General features: G+C 44.6%; 1 protein-coding gene across 2 annotated transcripts; it reads left to right on the plus strand.

Annotated features, from left to right (window-relative positions):
• Window positions 1–4,576: 4,576 nt before the first annotated feature.
• On the plus strand, window positions 4,577–11,678 carry leo1 (LEO1 homolog, Paf1/RNA polymerase II complex component). Of its 2 annotated transcripts, none has more exons than XM_010895940.3 (14): window positions 4,577–4,666; window positions 5,674–5,843; window positions 5,926–6,206; window positions 6,351–6,589; window positions 6,708–6,815; window positions 8,507–8,601; window positions 8,688–8,836; window positions 9,167–9,251; window positions 9,333–9,427; window positions 9,655–9,789; window positions 10,216–10,351; window positions 10,635–10,827; window positions 10,988–11,085; window positions 11,327–11,678. In XM_010895940.3, exons 1-14 carry the CDS (start codon window positions 4,609–4,611, stop codon window positions 11,438–11,440), a joined length of 1,956 nt encoding a protein of 651 aa, XP_010894242.2. In that variant the 5' UTR covers window positions 4,577–4,608; the 3' UTR covers window positions 11,441–11,678. The 2 variants fall into 2 exon arrangements, with proteins under 2 accessions (XP_010894242.2, XP_010894243.2); XM_010895941.3 differs by having other exon boundaries at window positions 5,677–5,843.
• The last annotated feature ends 3,307 nt before the right edge of the window (window positions 11,679–14,985 follow it).

Raw genomic sequence — 14,985 nt, forward strand, 5'->3', positions numbered from 1 at the left:
TCCAGATTCCAGTAGTGCAACCGCGCGGCCTCGCCTTAAGTTCAAATGGTGTTCCCATAGCGTTAGTGATAGTTACACATGTTGCTGTGAACAGTGGCGTCGTTAGTCCTGGACCCGGATCCCAAATAGACCAACAAAAAAAAAGGGCCCTGATCTATTCATCTATAATTCCGATGGCGCGTTTTGACAATGTAGACGTGTGGGCCACTAGCATGTACATTGAAACATGCACATTCAATGATGTGGGGCTAAGCAATGCCTCTGGCTGTGAAGAAGTTTATCCAGTGAGAAGTTGCACTATGTAATATGTGTACAGATATTTGATCAACACTATTGAAAGCTAGTCCCCTGATTTGACAAATGACACAGGTATCACAATGCGATCGTTAATTGACAGATACGCATTTCCCGGGCAGAAAAATAAGACAAGTAGTTTTTTTCCCGCAGTCTTGCAGAACTGTAAAAAAATCAATTACATCATTTTGCAATTACACTGCACCAATGCCTGATAGAGAATGAAGTTCTGAATAATAACATGAAAAGTTGAATTATTAAAAAAAAAAGAACTCCTAATAGCCCTGCTAACATTAGTGTAGGGTTCTTGGTTGCTAGCTATAAAGAGCTAGTCTAAGTCTTCTTTCGCATTGCAGTTGTAGTATATGCTGCACTGGTTATCAGACTGGCAGCTGGAATCATCATGTATCGTCTTGATCTGCAACACAGCCAGGAGGACTTTGGACAGTGGCAGCAATGAGTCTTTCGAGCCTGATACTCGGGGGCCAAGACCTCATGTCCTCGTAAGTTTGAACGGAGTGGGAGACAAGAACATTTAGAGAGTGCACTCCTTAGATTTGCACGGATTTATAGTAGAGAAGGAGAACTGACCTTACTTCCCCCAGCACATTAATATAGCAGTGTAAAACCTTGGGGCTGAGACGGGGGTCCAGTGACACTGGCCCTATCTGGGGGAGGCCCCGAACAGGGCCCAACAGGCAGGAAATCAATCCACCCACATTGCCAAGCATCAACCAAAGGGACCCCCACCAACCGCAACCACACTGAAATGAGGGCAGAGTATTGCCAGCAGAGTACAGCCCAATTGCACAATGGGCGCAACGAAGAGACAACAAGCCAGTGACTCTGCCCCGTAATGGCATTGGAGGGAGGGCATCCGAGTGGCGATGAGAGCCCACCTGGCAAGACAGCAAGGGTGGACAGTATCAAGCCTTTCCGTTCACCTTCACACCCCTGGACCAGACTACACTCAATCATAGACCATAATGAAGAGATGAGTCTTTAGTAGACACTTGAAAGTTTGCACCTTAATTGGCAGATCATTCCACAGTAGTGGAGCTCTATGAGAAAGCCCTGCCTCCGGCTGTTTGTTTAGAAATTCTGGGTGCAGTTAGAAGGCCTGCGTCTTGCGGTCTTAGGTTACGTGTAGGTATGTATGGCTGGATCATTTCAGTCAGGAAAGTAGGAGCAAGTCCATGTATTGCTTTATAGTTTGGCCAGTGGGGCCGGGCGAGGGGTAATAGAAAACGATTGCCTTCCTTCATCCAGGTCTAGCGACTCCCTGTGACATTTGGAGCACCGTTGACCTCAGAAGACCGCAGAATGCGTCCTCCGCTACGTTTAGGGATTCCAAATGTCCTGGGAGAGTGAGCAGCTTGACCAACAATGGCATCAGGTGTGCTTTGGCAGTCAAATCCCCACACAACACTCACCACGGTTCGCTGGGTTGCTGCGACTGTGCTTTATATCGAGTTGGATTGATGATGGCACAGCAGCGGTAGGTTGGAACGGTAAGGGAAACGTTGACACTGCCAGCAAGACAGTGGTTGGAGCCCTGGCAGAAAGGCTCCGGGTAAAGAGCTACGTCATCCAGGAAAACAAAGCTGATCTTGGACTTCAATATCCTGTTAGCTTCATTTCGTACATGTTCCTTTTTTGTATTTGTAATTGGACTGAAATGTTAACTTTATTTAGCCAACTGCTTGTTTTAGGAACAGAGGCAGAGGCATTTTGCTACACCCGCAACAACATAATGCTATGATATTTATGTGACTAATCTGACTTGAAACTGGCCTGCCCCTGAGGCAGCAAAGTCCATACACCATAATACCCTGGTCTTCATGTTTCATGGTTGGAATGTGTTTGTTTTGTCTGACCGAAGCACATTTTTGGTTGTATGTTATTTTGAAAGAAGGCCCTTAGAAAGATAATGCAGAATGCAGTATAACTGCATGATGATACTGCAATCTTGGGTTCAAGATTGCAGTAGACTGTAGTTAACAGGACAGACTGTAGTTACTGCACTTTTACTGTCGTTTCAAGCTTTCTTTCTTCCTGCCATCTAGTGAAGGCCAAGTTTCTGCAGTTTCTTTCTGACATTTGACAGTTTTGTCTAAATTTAACGCAACTGCCTGTCCAATATCACTTGAGAGTGGTATGAAATGTTATACATTTGTAAATCATCCCAGAGAGAGTGGAGTGATTGAAAAAACGGTTCTGGCAAAGGCTCTGTAACCCCTCACAGAGTCATAGGGATGAACAGTCTTTCCTTGGAGGGCCTCAACGACCCTGGATTCAGTCATGCCTTGATGCACAGTCCTACAGTCCTACAGACTAAACCAGGTGTCTGGAACTTATGTAAGGCTGGACAATCCACGGTACCCTCAAAGATGGTCAGATAATTTGCCCCCGTTTCGTTATCCCTGACTCTAAATGTTCACCGTTTGATGGGTTGTGAAAGGTCGGGTCGTACCGACTAACCGGGTCTGCTGTGGACTACCTAGCAGCTAGAGTTGGAAGGAACATTTGGATGGAATGTTGTTTGTGTGTTTTTCTGTGTGTGGGTGTGGGGGTGTGTGTGTGTGTGTGGGTGGGTGGGTGTGTGTGTGGGTGTGGGGGTGTGTGTGTCTGTGTGTGTCTGTGGGTGTGTGTCTGTGTGTGTGTGTGTGTGTGTGTGTGTGTGGGTGGGTTGGTGTGTGTGTACAGTATAACATTCACTAATTCGATCCAGTTTCTGTGATTGCTTCCACATGCCTGCATGACGATGTAATGTGTGACTTCATTTCTCCGCGGGTTTTCTATGCCAGAGAGGACTGTTGGATCTCACTGACATTGTGTGTGCGCATGTGTGTTTGTGTGTAAATAAGAGGGAAGTAAAATGTCTTGCTTTCATGACGTGTGTGTGTGTGTGTGTGTGTGGGTTGGTTGTTGTTGGTGGGGTAGACCTCTGTGGAACTCTGGCCAGAGGGGAAATGAATGAGTCATCTGTTTCCACTCCCTGAGAAAAAAGACAGAAAGATAAGAACAATGAGAGAAAAGATGAACAGTTGGTTTGCTTCCTCTCTCTCTTCACCTCCTCTCTTCACCCTCTCTTTCTGTCCTCATTCTGTCCCGCTCTCTCTCTCTCCTCTCTCTATATCTCTCTGCCCTTTCTCAACTCTCCCTCCCCCTTTCTCTTCTTCCCTCTCTTCTGGCTTGTTATCAGCGCACAGTTAAAAAGCCAGCATCTGTGATGGTATGGGGGTGCAGTAGTGCACATGGCATGGGTGACTGGCATGTATGTGAAGGCACCATTAATAATGAACAATTTATACAGGTTTTGGAGCAACATATGCTGCCATCCAGAAAATGTATTTTTCATTGTCCTTGCTTATTTCAGCAGTACAATGTCAAACCACATTCTGCACATATTACAACAGCATGGCTCCATCAGGTGTGAGTGCTTGGGCAAAATCAAAAACACGCACCCCTTTGGGTCCCAAAGACCAGGATTGGGAAACACTGCGTTCATTAATAATCATTTACTTATTTAGATTAAACAAACCAAATGGACCATATCCAGATTCAAGGTGAACTGGTCTGATGTACCAACACACACACAGCAGCAGTTAACAGTGTGTTCCATTTCCGGAGGTGACACTGTGCATGCGCGACACTGTTTATTTTGTAAAGACAACCTCAGTAACTTTTTGATTGAACAATAAAGAGTATCCTTGCAAAATACACTCATCTTTTTTTCTCTCCCTCATTTGTTCTCTCTCCTTTCTCTCCCTCTTCATATTCAAGGCAACAGACAGAGCCTTTATTTTTAAACTGTTGAGCCCATCTTTAACTGATGAGAAGGTCGTGGGTTACAGTATGTCCTGGGTTACAGTATGTTACAGTAAGGTCCTGGGTTACAGTATATCCTGGGTTACAGTATGTTACAGTAAGGTCCTGGATTACAGTCTGTCTTTCTGCAAACACTGAAACATGGAAATGGTGGGGGAGGGAGTGGAAAAGAGTCTTTCTGATAGCCAACCAGAGAATTAAAAGGCCAATTGTGTTGTATGATATGGCACAATATTCACACACTTTCAAAAAAATCCCCTAATGATTTGACATCGAGTACATGTTGTCTTACTGTATGTGCATTATTCAATAACGCGAAATGTGCCTCCTCCTGGTGGTTAGTCAACGCAGTTACAAAGCGGAATTCCATGCGGAGCTAAACCATAGACTGTAAAAAAAAAAAGCTAAAACCGAGCTGAACACGGAAACAAAACCTCTAAAACCTCCAATTACTTCCGGGGCGCCTTCATCGCTATCGGAAGAATGGCGGACATGGACGAACTATTCGGGAGTGATGGGGACAGCGACAACGAGCAAAGGGGTGAAGTTAGCCATCAAATTGCTTTTCTTAAAGATGTCTAAAATGCATGCTAGATCATTTGCTTTTGGTAGACATGTACTCCTAACTTTCGTATGTGATCCATCAATTGCTGTTTGGCTAATGCTAGGATGCTAGCTAATGTAGCTAGCAGGATTGATAACTGGGTAGAAAAAGAGAACCTTGCTTGTAAGGATATCAATAAGTAATCTGTAGCTGGATGAAAACAAAATAGCCAAGTCCTCGATACATATCACCTGGTCCAGTACAGCTAACCTAGCATGGGCTTCATTATAGGAAACATGCGTGTGACGGTTAATGTTTATTTGGGATCCTATATACATTTTGTTCCCATGTAATGTTTGATGCCAGAGGGAAACGGAGAGTCATAGACATTTTGACATAGACATTCAATTGGCGAAAACAAATGGTTTCTCCTATTGAAAGTGCTGGTGTGTTTGTATTTTATTATTATCAAACCTTTTCAATAAGGAACACAGACTGAAACCAAGGTCTCTTACATCTGGGCCCTGCATATACATGTTAACACATACAGTTTTGGTTCAATTATTAAAAAACAAACAGGAAAAATTAAAAAAACACAGTGTACAGACAAAACAAGAGTCACATAACAAGATGCTCAAACACAAGACAAAGTACATTGCTTTAAACACCGCTGTTATTCCCTCAGTGGCCTCATGTTTTTAGTAGGTATTGGGCCTGGCAATGTCTGTGCTGTCCCTTAGGTGTAGTAAACAACTGCAATGCACCTGTTTTCAGAGAATACATGTATATATCAAATGCATATAACACAGCCAAATGTACAAATCATGTATTACTCTCAAGGTTTACATACAAGTCATGTACAATCAGAGCATGCCTGAAGTACCACTCAATTATGACCAACAGCATGCTTCTGCATAGTATTTGCGTTCAAGCCTTTCACATTCATGCAGTTTCCCTCTGTGCTGAAAGCTAACGTGTGTATTTCTGTGTGTGCACGAGCACAGCAGCCTCTGCAGTTGGCTCTGGCTCTGGTTCAGGTTCTGATTCAGAGCCGGAGAGGCCCAGGTCCCGTTCCCATAGTAACGCTTCCGGAAGTGGCAGTGAGGGGGGTAGAGACGAGGAGGAGGATGATGATGATGATGAAGGTCAAGACGGGGGAAAGCCCAACACTAAGGTAGGTACCCGTTAGTTTAGTACAGCCCCACACCCACAAACTAGTAGCCCTAATAATAACACAATATTACTGTGTGAACCAGGAACTTTTCGGTGATGACAGTGAAGAGGAACACCGTGGCCAGCACAGCGGCAGCGACAACCAATCAAACGTGTCGGAACACTCAGGAAACCAATCGGACGCTAGCATGCACTCGGAGCCGGAGGACAATGACCAGTCCGATGCAGAGCAGCACAGCGGATCGGAGAGAGGGCACCATGAGGACGAGGAAGAAGATGGAGGTCGGAGGTCAGAGGCGGGCAGTCCGGTGTCAGGCGCAGGAAGTCCCCTGTCTGGGAGGGGAAGTGCTGGCTCTGAGAGGAGGTGAGGAGGAATAGAGTGAAAGGTGGAGATGATGATGATAGTGATGGTTGAATGTGTTTAGTCTGGTGGTTTTTACCTGTTTTTGAAGGTGTTTTGCATTGGGGGGAGTATTTAATAATGTGTAATAAAATGTTTTCCTTCCAGTATCCATAGCGATCCTGGAACGCCCCAGTCAGCTCCTGGCACCCCACACTCAGCCCCCGGAACACCCCACTCAGATGGGGAGGGCTCAGGCAGGGAGATCCAGTCAGAGGACGAAAAGTGGGGAGGAGGGGCTAAGAGTGACCAGTCAGATGATGAAGAGGAGAAGCGGCACCAATCGGACGAAGAGAGAGAGAATTCTGAGGAAGAGGGGGCGGGGCACAGAAGCCGGAAGAAGTCAGGTAAGAGAGTATGTGCACGTGCGCGGTAGAAGACATTATTATTTGGACAAATATTTTACAACCAAAAAAAAAATCAGTGTCCATTAGATGACGTGGCTTGTATATGTTTGTGCGGCAGAGTCAGCCAAGGGCAGTGACAGCGAGGATGACTTCATCGGACGGAAGAACAAAAAGAAGATTCAGACCGATTCAGACTCGGACAGCGATATTGGAGACGGGAAAAAAAGTAAAGATGAGACACATGTCTGAATTACGGATTCAAAGCTAACTTCCTCAGAATTCCCAGGTTTCCTGAACTCTGGATTCATGCTTCCTAACAATCAGGTCTTCTAGAAAACCTGGGAATTCTGGGAACTTTACTTGGTTTTTTATCAAGAGGAACTCTTATCCAGAGGAACATTTTGCTGTTGCTCTTTTCACCAATATACATATGTCCTATATTATAGTATTAAAAGAGCATAGTGTAGAATCCTGCCTCAGATGTTTAACACGACTTGGTCTCCTCCTAGAATAGTATTAGCTAGTCCAGCGTGGTCTGTTGTGGGAAGGACGGTATTCCAGGTTTATGAGACTGTCAATACAAACATAGATGGACCGAGGAGAAAGTTGAAATGGGAATATCTTAGGAACTCCAAACCATTTGTACCCTTATCACACACACCACCATTCAAACGTTTGGGGTCACTTAGAAATGTACTTGTTGTCTGTCCATTAAAATAACATCAGATTGATCAGAGAAACAGCGTAGACATTGTTAGTGCTGTAAATGACTACTGTAGCTGAAAAGGCCCATTATCAGCAACCATCAGTCCTGTGTTGCGATGGCACGTTGTTTGCTAATCCAAGTTCATAATTTTAAAAGGCTATGTGATCATTAGAATACCCTTTTGCAATTATGTTAGCAAAGCTGAATACTGTTGTGCCGATTAAAGAAGCAATAAAACTGGCCTTCTTCAGACTAGTTGAGAACCTGAAGCATCAACAATTGTGGGTTCAATTATAGGCTCAAAATGTCCAGAAACAAAGAGCTTTCTTCTGAAACTCGTCAGTCTATTGTTCTGAGAAATGAAGGCTATTCCATGAGAGAAACTCTACAGAACAGAGCAAACTGGCTCTAACCAGAACAGAGAGAGGCTTTTACTCAACTAAGAGGACAAAGACATTAGAGCAGTGGTTCCCAACTCTGGTCGTCAAGTAACCCCAACAGTACACATTTTCATTGTAGCCCCAGCCAAGCACAGCTGATTCAACTTGTCAACTAATTATCATTGAGTTGAATTGGGTGTCCTTGTCCAGGGCTACAACAGAAATGTGTGCTGTTGGGGGTACTCAAGGACCGGAGTTGGGAACCACTGCATTAGGGTGTCTAGTTTGAGAAAATTGCGAGCATCCTGGAATAAAAAATAAGGACATTTCTAAGTGACCCAAAACATTTTAACGATAGTGTATTTGCCTGGTTGTAAGAAAAGCAGAACATCCAGAATTCATAGTGATATCCAGCTCTTCCTGGAATGAGGAATCATCAGACTGTAGTCTTTACAAAGCCAGAACCTGGAAACCTTCAATGTTGTGGCCGATTGGAACTTGGTTGAGACTAGTCTGGTGGCTGTACAGAACAAGGACAACCATGTCTATCTGACACTAGTAGGATCGAGGGATTGAACACTTGGTTCCTTTAAGTGTATAGATTCAATCAACACACAACAGAGTAGATCCATAGAATCAGGGAACAATGTGATCTGACTTCTCCCTTCAACTCCCAGGATAGAAGCCAGCAGCAGGCCATGTGTTTGAGGCCAGGGGTTTGGTGATTAAGGTTCAGCTCTCAACATTTTGTTAGGACCTGTTAGGGAATCAGTATTTAGCGTTAAAGGGCAAATGGTCATGACTAATACCTCTCTCCTTCTTTCCGCCTAGATAAGAAGCCAGCAGCGGACGATCTGTTTGGAGAAGCAGACGACATCTCCTCAGACAGCGATGCAGAGAAACCCCCCACACCAGGCCAACCCCTGGTGAGTTACAGCACAGTTTACCCCTTACACACAGACACTTACTGTATCTCTACAACCAACCATTCTCTGTCTGTTTGTCTGTCCAGGACCAGGAGGAGGGGATGGACAGGGAGCAGCCAGAGGAGGAGCCCGTCCCAGAGACCCGTATTGAGGTGGAGATCCCGAAGGTCAACACTGATCTGGGATCAGACCTGTATTTTGTGAAACTACCCAACTTCCTGTCTGTGGAGCCCAGGTGAGGCCCCAGTTCACTCTCTGACCCCCTTGACCCCTTAACCTTCTATGGTTCCACAACCTTGCTTCTCAACTTAGGAGTCTAGGTAGAAGTAGCACTGGACTTGAATACCAAATTCAGAAATACTTTCATCATCCAGGCCAGGGTATTTAACTCTCACCCTGCGAGGTCCGTAGTCGGTTGATTGTCTGTTCTACCTCTTAAAAAGTCACCCACCTGGTATCCCATGTCTAAAGTATTCCCTGCTTAGAGAGTTATCATGACCTTATGTACATTCTGCTGAAGTATGTGTGTGTGTGTGTGTGTGTGTCTGCGCGCGCTCCTGTACAGACCTTTTGATCCTCAGTACTATGAAGATGAGTTTGAAGATGAGGAGATGCTGGATGAAGAGGGACGCACCAGACTGAAACTCAAGGTGTGTGTGTAGTGTGTTTGTACTGAGTGTTTGCAGTGTGTGTGTGTGTGTGTGTGTGATGTGACAGTGTTGTGTGTTCAGGTTGAAAACACCATCCGGTGGAGAGCCAAGAAAGATGAGGAGGGGAACGAGACCAGGGAGAGTAATGCTCGAATCGTCAAGTGGTCTGATGGAAGGTCAGTGTAGACACAATGCACACACACTACAAACACACACACAACACACACAGTACACACACACACACACACACACACACACACACACACAACACACACACACTACAAACACAACACACACACACACAGTAATATTCTGTGATTCTCTAGAAACACTATAGAATTCATGTGATTGACAGTGAGTAATGCGTGTGTGTGTGTGTGTGTGCGTGCATTTCTCTCCGTAGCATGTCCCTCCATCTGGGTAATGAAGTGTTTGATGTGTATAAAGCTCCTCTCCAAGGGGACCACAACCATCTGTTCATCAGACAGGGAACTGGGCTACAGGGACAGGCCGTGTTCAAGACCAAACTCACCTTCAGGTAACACACACACAATATCCTCGGAGGCAGGTTCAGAACAAAGGTTCAGAGGGCTTCTGATCATGCAGTTGCGGGAGGTGGTGATGGTGGCAGAGGAGAAAAGGGCTGTTAGACTGTGAAATGTTTCAGTATAGATTTGTGTCATAGTTGGTTTTTGTGTCATTTGTGTATTGTTGGTTCAAACAAAAAGGAAAATAAAAGCCTAGCTCAGTTTAGAGCATTTCGCGACCAGTTTGTGTTATGAAGAAATCCAACAGCATGCCTGCCTGCCAGAGCATGTTTCCTTAACTGACCAGGAGATCAGAGCACCTATCAGTAATGTGCTGACTAGTCAAAGCTCCTTCCAGTATAACACTTGTTTTGAAGTTACTTTGCTTTTCCACTATGATGTTTAATCCTGATGTCTCTTTTCTGTGCGTCCTTCAGACCCCATTCCACAGACAGCGCCACCCACAGGAAGATGACCCTCTCTCTAGCTGACCGCTGCTCCAAGACCCAGAAGATTAGAATACTGCCCATGGCTGGACGAGACCCTGAGTCTCAACGCAATGAGATGATTAAGGTAATGCCTGAGGAAAAGAGGATAAAACAAAATGTACATTTCAGGTGCAGAAAAAACAGCCTATTAAAGTAAGGCGGAATGCCTGCAACTCTCCTATGGTGTCCGGACAACAGTTTTGACCTGTTTTCAAGCACAAAACACAACACTGGAGATCACAAAAAAAAAAATCATGCAGAAGTTATTATTGACCTCCTCTCCACCCCTTCTCCCCCCGCCTCCTCTCCACCCCCTTTCTCCCTGCCTCCTCTCCACCCCCTTCTCGCCCACCGCCTCCCCCTTACAGAAAGAGGAGGAGCGCCTGCGTGCGTCTATCCGCCGGGAGGGCCAGCAGAGGAGGATGCGGGAGAAGCAGCACCAACGAGGGCTGAGTGCCGGCTATCTGGAGCCCGATCGCTACGACGACGACGAGGAGGGCGATGAGGCCGTCAGCCTGGCCGCCATCAAAAGCAAATACAAGGGAGGATCGGGACTTCGAGGTGAGTACAGAGGACACACGTTAACTTGGGTTGAAGGTGCATTCTGGGACTGACCAGCTAGGGGCCGTCTGACACTATACCAACTCAGTTATGTAATATATCCACCGAGAATTCCCAGAATGCATTTTTAAATGGTCCTAACCCCCCCCCCCCCATCCAGAGGAACGTGCTAGGATCTACTCGTCTGACAGCGATGAGGGTTCGGATGATGATAAAGCCCAGAGACTGCTCAAGGCCAAGAAACTGGACTCGGATGAGGTAATGCGCACACACACACACACACACACACACACACGAAAGGATACACTGTGACATATGGTGCCATTCTACCAGCAGAGGACAGTCATCATGTCAGTCAGATGAATAAGGATTTCAAGGATGTCTCTTAAAGCGTCTAGCTATATATATATTTAATATTTTTACTTGCGTTCACTAGTTCAGGGCAGATCTAAACCTGCATTTTTAAATATTATCGTCTTTCTGCTCCCCATCTCTTTAGGAAGGGGAGGGTTCAGGGAAGAGGAAAGCTGATGATGAGGAGGGGGAGATTGAACCCAAGAAAGCCAAGAAATACGTGATCAGCGATGAAGAGGATGAGGAAGATGATGAATAATCTTTTTTTTTTTTTTCATTCCACTGGGTCATCAGTGTTGTGTCCGATGCCTCTTGGCGTAGAAATTAACTTTTCATTTGTTTTTTTGTATATTTTTTTAGTGTGTGTGAGTGAGAGAGAGAGAGAGAGAGAGAGAGAGAGTGAGTGAATGAGTGAGTGAGAGAGTGAGAGGATCTCTGTACAGCTGTAGTTATCCAATAAAGTAGAAGATGAACTACATGTTTACCTTAGTGACCAACACCTCTGAAAAGACTCTTGGTTCTCAGGTGAGTGAATAAGTCCTGTTTTAATCACTTCACTACCGGACAGGCTGGCAGCGGGTCTAGTTCAATCCTGCTCAGAGCAGAATGGAGAGGTTGAAGTGTATATTTACACACACACACACACACATATTTACACACACACACAGGGCCTACGCAGGTTTTTACTCTTCTCAGAATGTCCTCAAGTCACCCACTAAACACAGACACAGAGAGTTATGTATCAGCAGAAAGGTTTTGTTGTTATTCTGCTCAGTGCCTAAGCAGGCTAAGCCTGTGAAACATGTGTGTGTGGGACAGAGCTGGTCTTATGAGAGAACAGGGTCGTTTTTATGTAACACCCGTCGCCTAGTTGTCTTTGCTCCAGCCTGGTGGGTCTGGCAGTTCCTGCCTCGAAGCGTGTGCTGTGTTCTGGCTTTATTTGTGTGTGTATACAGAAGCAAGCAAGTTTCTTTTTATAGCACAATTCCTACATAGAAGCAATTCAATGTGCTTTACAAAGAAAAATAGAATTAAAATAAACATACAATAGCATAGAAACGAATACTCAAATGGAAACATCAAAACACAAAGCGTACAAGCGTGCTAGGTGTGGGTGTTAGGTCTTACTGAACTCGTGGGGACCAAATGTCCCAATAAGTATAGTGAAGCCAGAAAAAATTTGACTCATTGTGACCTTTTGCCAGTCCCCGCGAGGCGAAAGTCAATTTCCGGCTCAGGGTTTAGGTTTAGGGTCAAACTTAGAATTGATTTTATAGTTAGAATTGGGGTTTCTTAAAGGTCCAGGCGTTGTTGGTTAAGTTTAGGGTTAAGGTTAGGCATTACATCTAGGTAAAGTTGAGGCATAAATGTTACTTTATTGAGGTTAGGGTTAGATGAGGGTTAGGTTAAAGTTAGGGTAAGGGTTAGGTTTAAGATTAGGGCAAGGGAGCATGCAATTTCAATTTTCTGGTCCCCATGAAGGGTAGCTGTACAAACTTGTGTGTGTGAGTGAGAGACATGTAAAGAAATTGTATCAAACAATGCGATTTTTATTTCATTAATACCCAAGGTTCAGTCAAACGCATAAGACCTTGTTCCTTTAAAGGTCGTCATTGCTAAAACCACGCTAAAGATGTCGCTATAATTTTTAGGCAACAGCCCTCTCACCGCCATGGGTCACAAGGGGTCGGAATCTTTATATATATATTTTTTCTTGAATAACACATTGTACAGAACACAGTAAGGAATATGGATAACCCCATATCAATAATCAACAAAAAGAAACATATATATATATAAGAGAAATAAAAACATTAAAAAGAACATTTAACAAATTGCCTTATAATAAGGTAACATTGAGACCTATATTGTAAAGATTTCTTTGCTAATTTGTTATTTATATCTTTCAGTGAGGTTATATAATGTTCCAAGTCAGGAAGATATTGAAGACAGGCTTCTTCCCATGAATTTCATGTTATGAATAAAACATTTGCATAATAAGATCAGCAAACTCACTATATTGGAAGGGGTCGGATCGTTCGACGTGGACCGTCATGCTGTTTACATTCCCCGCCGTCCGCATAACGCAACAGAAAACAAGGTTCGTCGGAACCTGACAGATTTTTGCACTTCAGCAATAGCCAATCGATGACCAGGACGGGCGGAGCTGTGCGTTCTACTGTTATACTGCAGCATGCATTACTGCACCTGCACCTCTGACCTGCGTGCGCAATTCTTGCCATTGTCATTTGTCCACAGGCTTGTTTTGGTGTTTGTCAGACCGTTCTTTGTAAACCCATAAACACTGTTGTGCAGGTCGAGATGCTTACTGGATAGATATTGGACCAGGCTGACCTGACACAATCAGACATGGGACCGAGTCATATAATTGTAAGTCTCGAGTCAAGTCCCGGGTAAGCATGAGCAAGTCAAGTCCCAACTTCCACAGCTCAGATCGAGTCATAACAAGGTCCAATTTATATATATACAGTACAGGCCAAAAGTTTGGACACACCTCATTCAATGCATTTTCTTTATTTTCATGACTATTTACATTTGTAGATTCTCACGGAAGGCATCAAAACTATGAATGAACACATGGAATTATGTACTTAACAAAAAAGTGTGAAATAACTGAAAACATGTCTTATATTTTAGATTCCTCAAAGTAGCCACCCTTTGCTTTTTTGATAGTGCTGCAAACCTTTGGTGTTCTCTCAATGAGCTTCATGAGGTAGTCACCTGAAATGGTTTTCACTTCACAGGTGTGCCTTGTCAGGGTTAATTAGTGGAATTTTTTCCCTTATTAATGGGTTGGGACCATCAGTTGAGTTGTGCAGAAGTCAGGTTGATACACAGCTGACAGCCCTATTGGACAACTGTTAGAATTCATATTATGGCAAGAACCAATCAGCTAAGTAAAGACAAACGAGTGGCCATCATTACTTTAACAAATGAAGGTCAGTCAGTTCGGAAAATTGCAAAAACTTTGAATGTGTCCTCAAGTGCAGTCGCAAAAACCATCAAGCGCTACAATGAAACTGGCTCATATGAGGACCGCCCCAGAAAAGGAAGACCAAGAGTCACCTCTGCTGCTGAGGATAAGTTCATCCGAGTCACCAGCCTCAGAAATCGCAGGTTAACAGCAGCTCAGATTAGAGACCAGCTGAATGCCACACAGAGTTCTAGCAGCAGACATCTCTAGAACAACTGTTAAGAGGAGACTGCGCGAATCAGGCCTTCATGGTCAAGTAGCTGCTAGGAAACCACTGCTAAGGAGAGGCAACAAGCAGAAGAGATTTGTTTGGGCCAAGAAACACAAGGAATGGACATTAGACCAGTGGAAATCTGTGCTTTGGTCTGATGAGTCAAAATTTGAGATATTTTTTTCCAACCGCCATGTCTTTGTGCGATGCAGAAAAGGTGAACAGATGGATTCTACATGCCTGGTTCCCACCGTGAAGCATGGAGGAGAAGGTGTGATGGTGTGGGGGTGCTTTGCTGGTGACACTGTTGGGGATTTATTCAAAATTGTAGGCATACTGACCCCAAACACACCTCCAGGCTGTGTAAGGGCTATTTTACCAAGAAGGAGAGTGATGGAGTGCTGCGCCAGTAGACCTGGCCTCCACAGTCACCGGACCTGAACCCAATCGAGATGGTTTGGGGTGAGCTGGACCGCAGAGTGAAGGCAAAAGGGCCAACAAGTGCTAAGCGTCTCTGGGAACTCCTTCAAGACTGTTGGAAAACCATTTCAGGTGACTACCTCTTCAAGCTCATCAAGATAATGCCAAGAGTGTGCAA

Source organism: Esox lucius, chromosome 2, assembly GCF_011004845.1.
Source record: "Esox lucius isolate fEsoLuc1 chromosome 2, fEsoLuc1.pri, whole genome shotgun sequence".
NCBI lineage: Eukaryota > Metazoa > Chordata > Actinopteri > Esociformes > Esocidae > Esox > Esox lucius.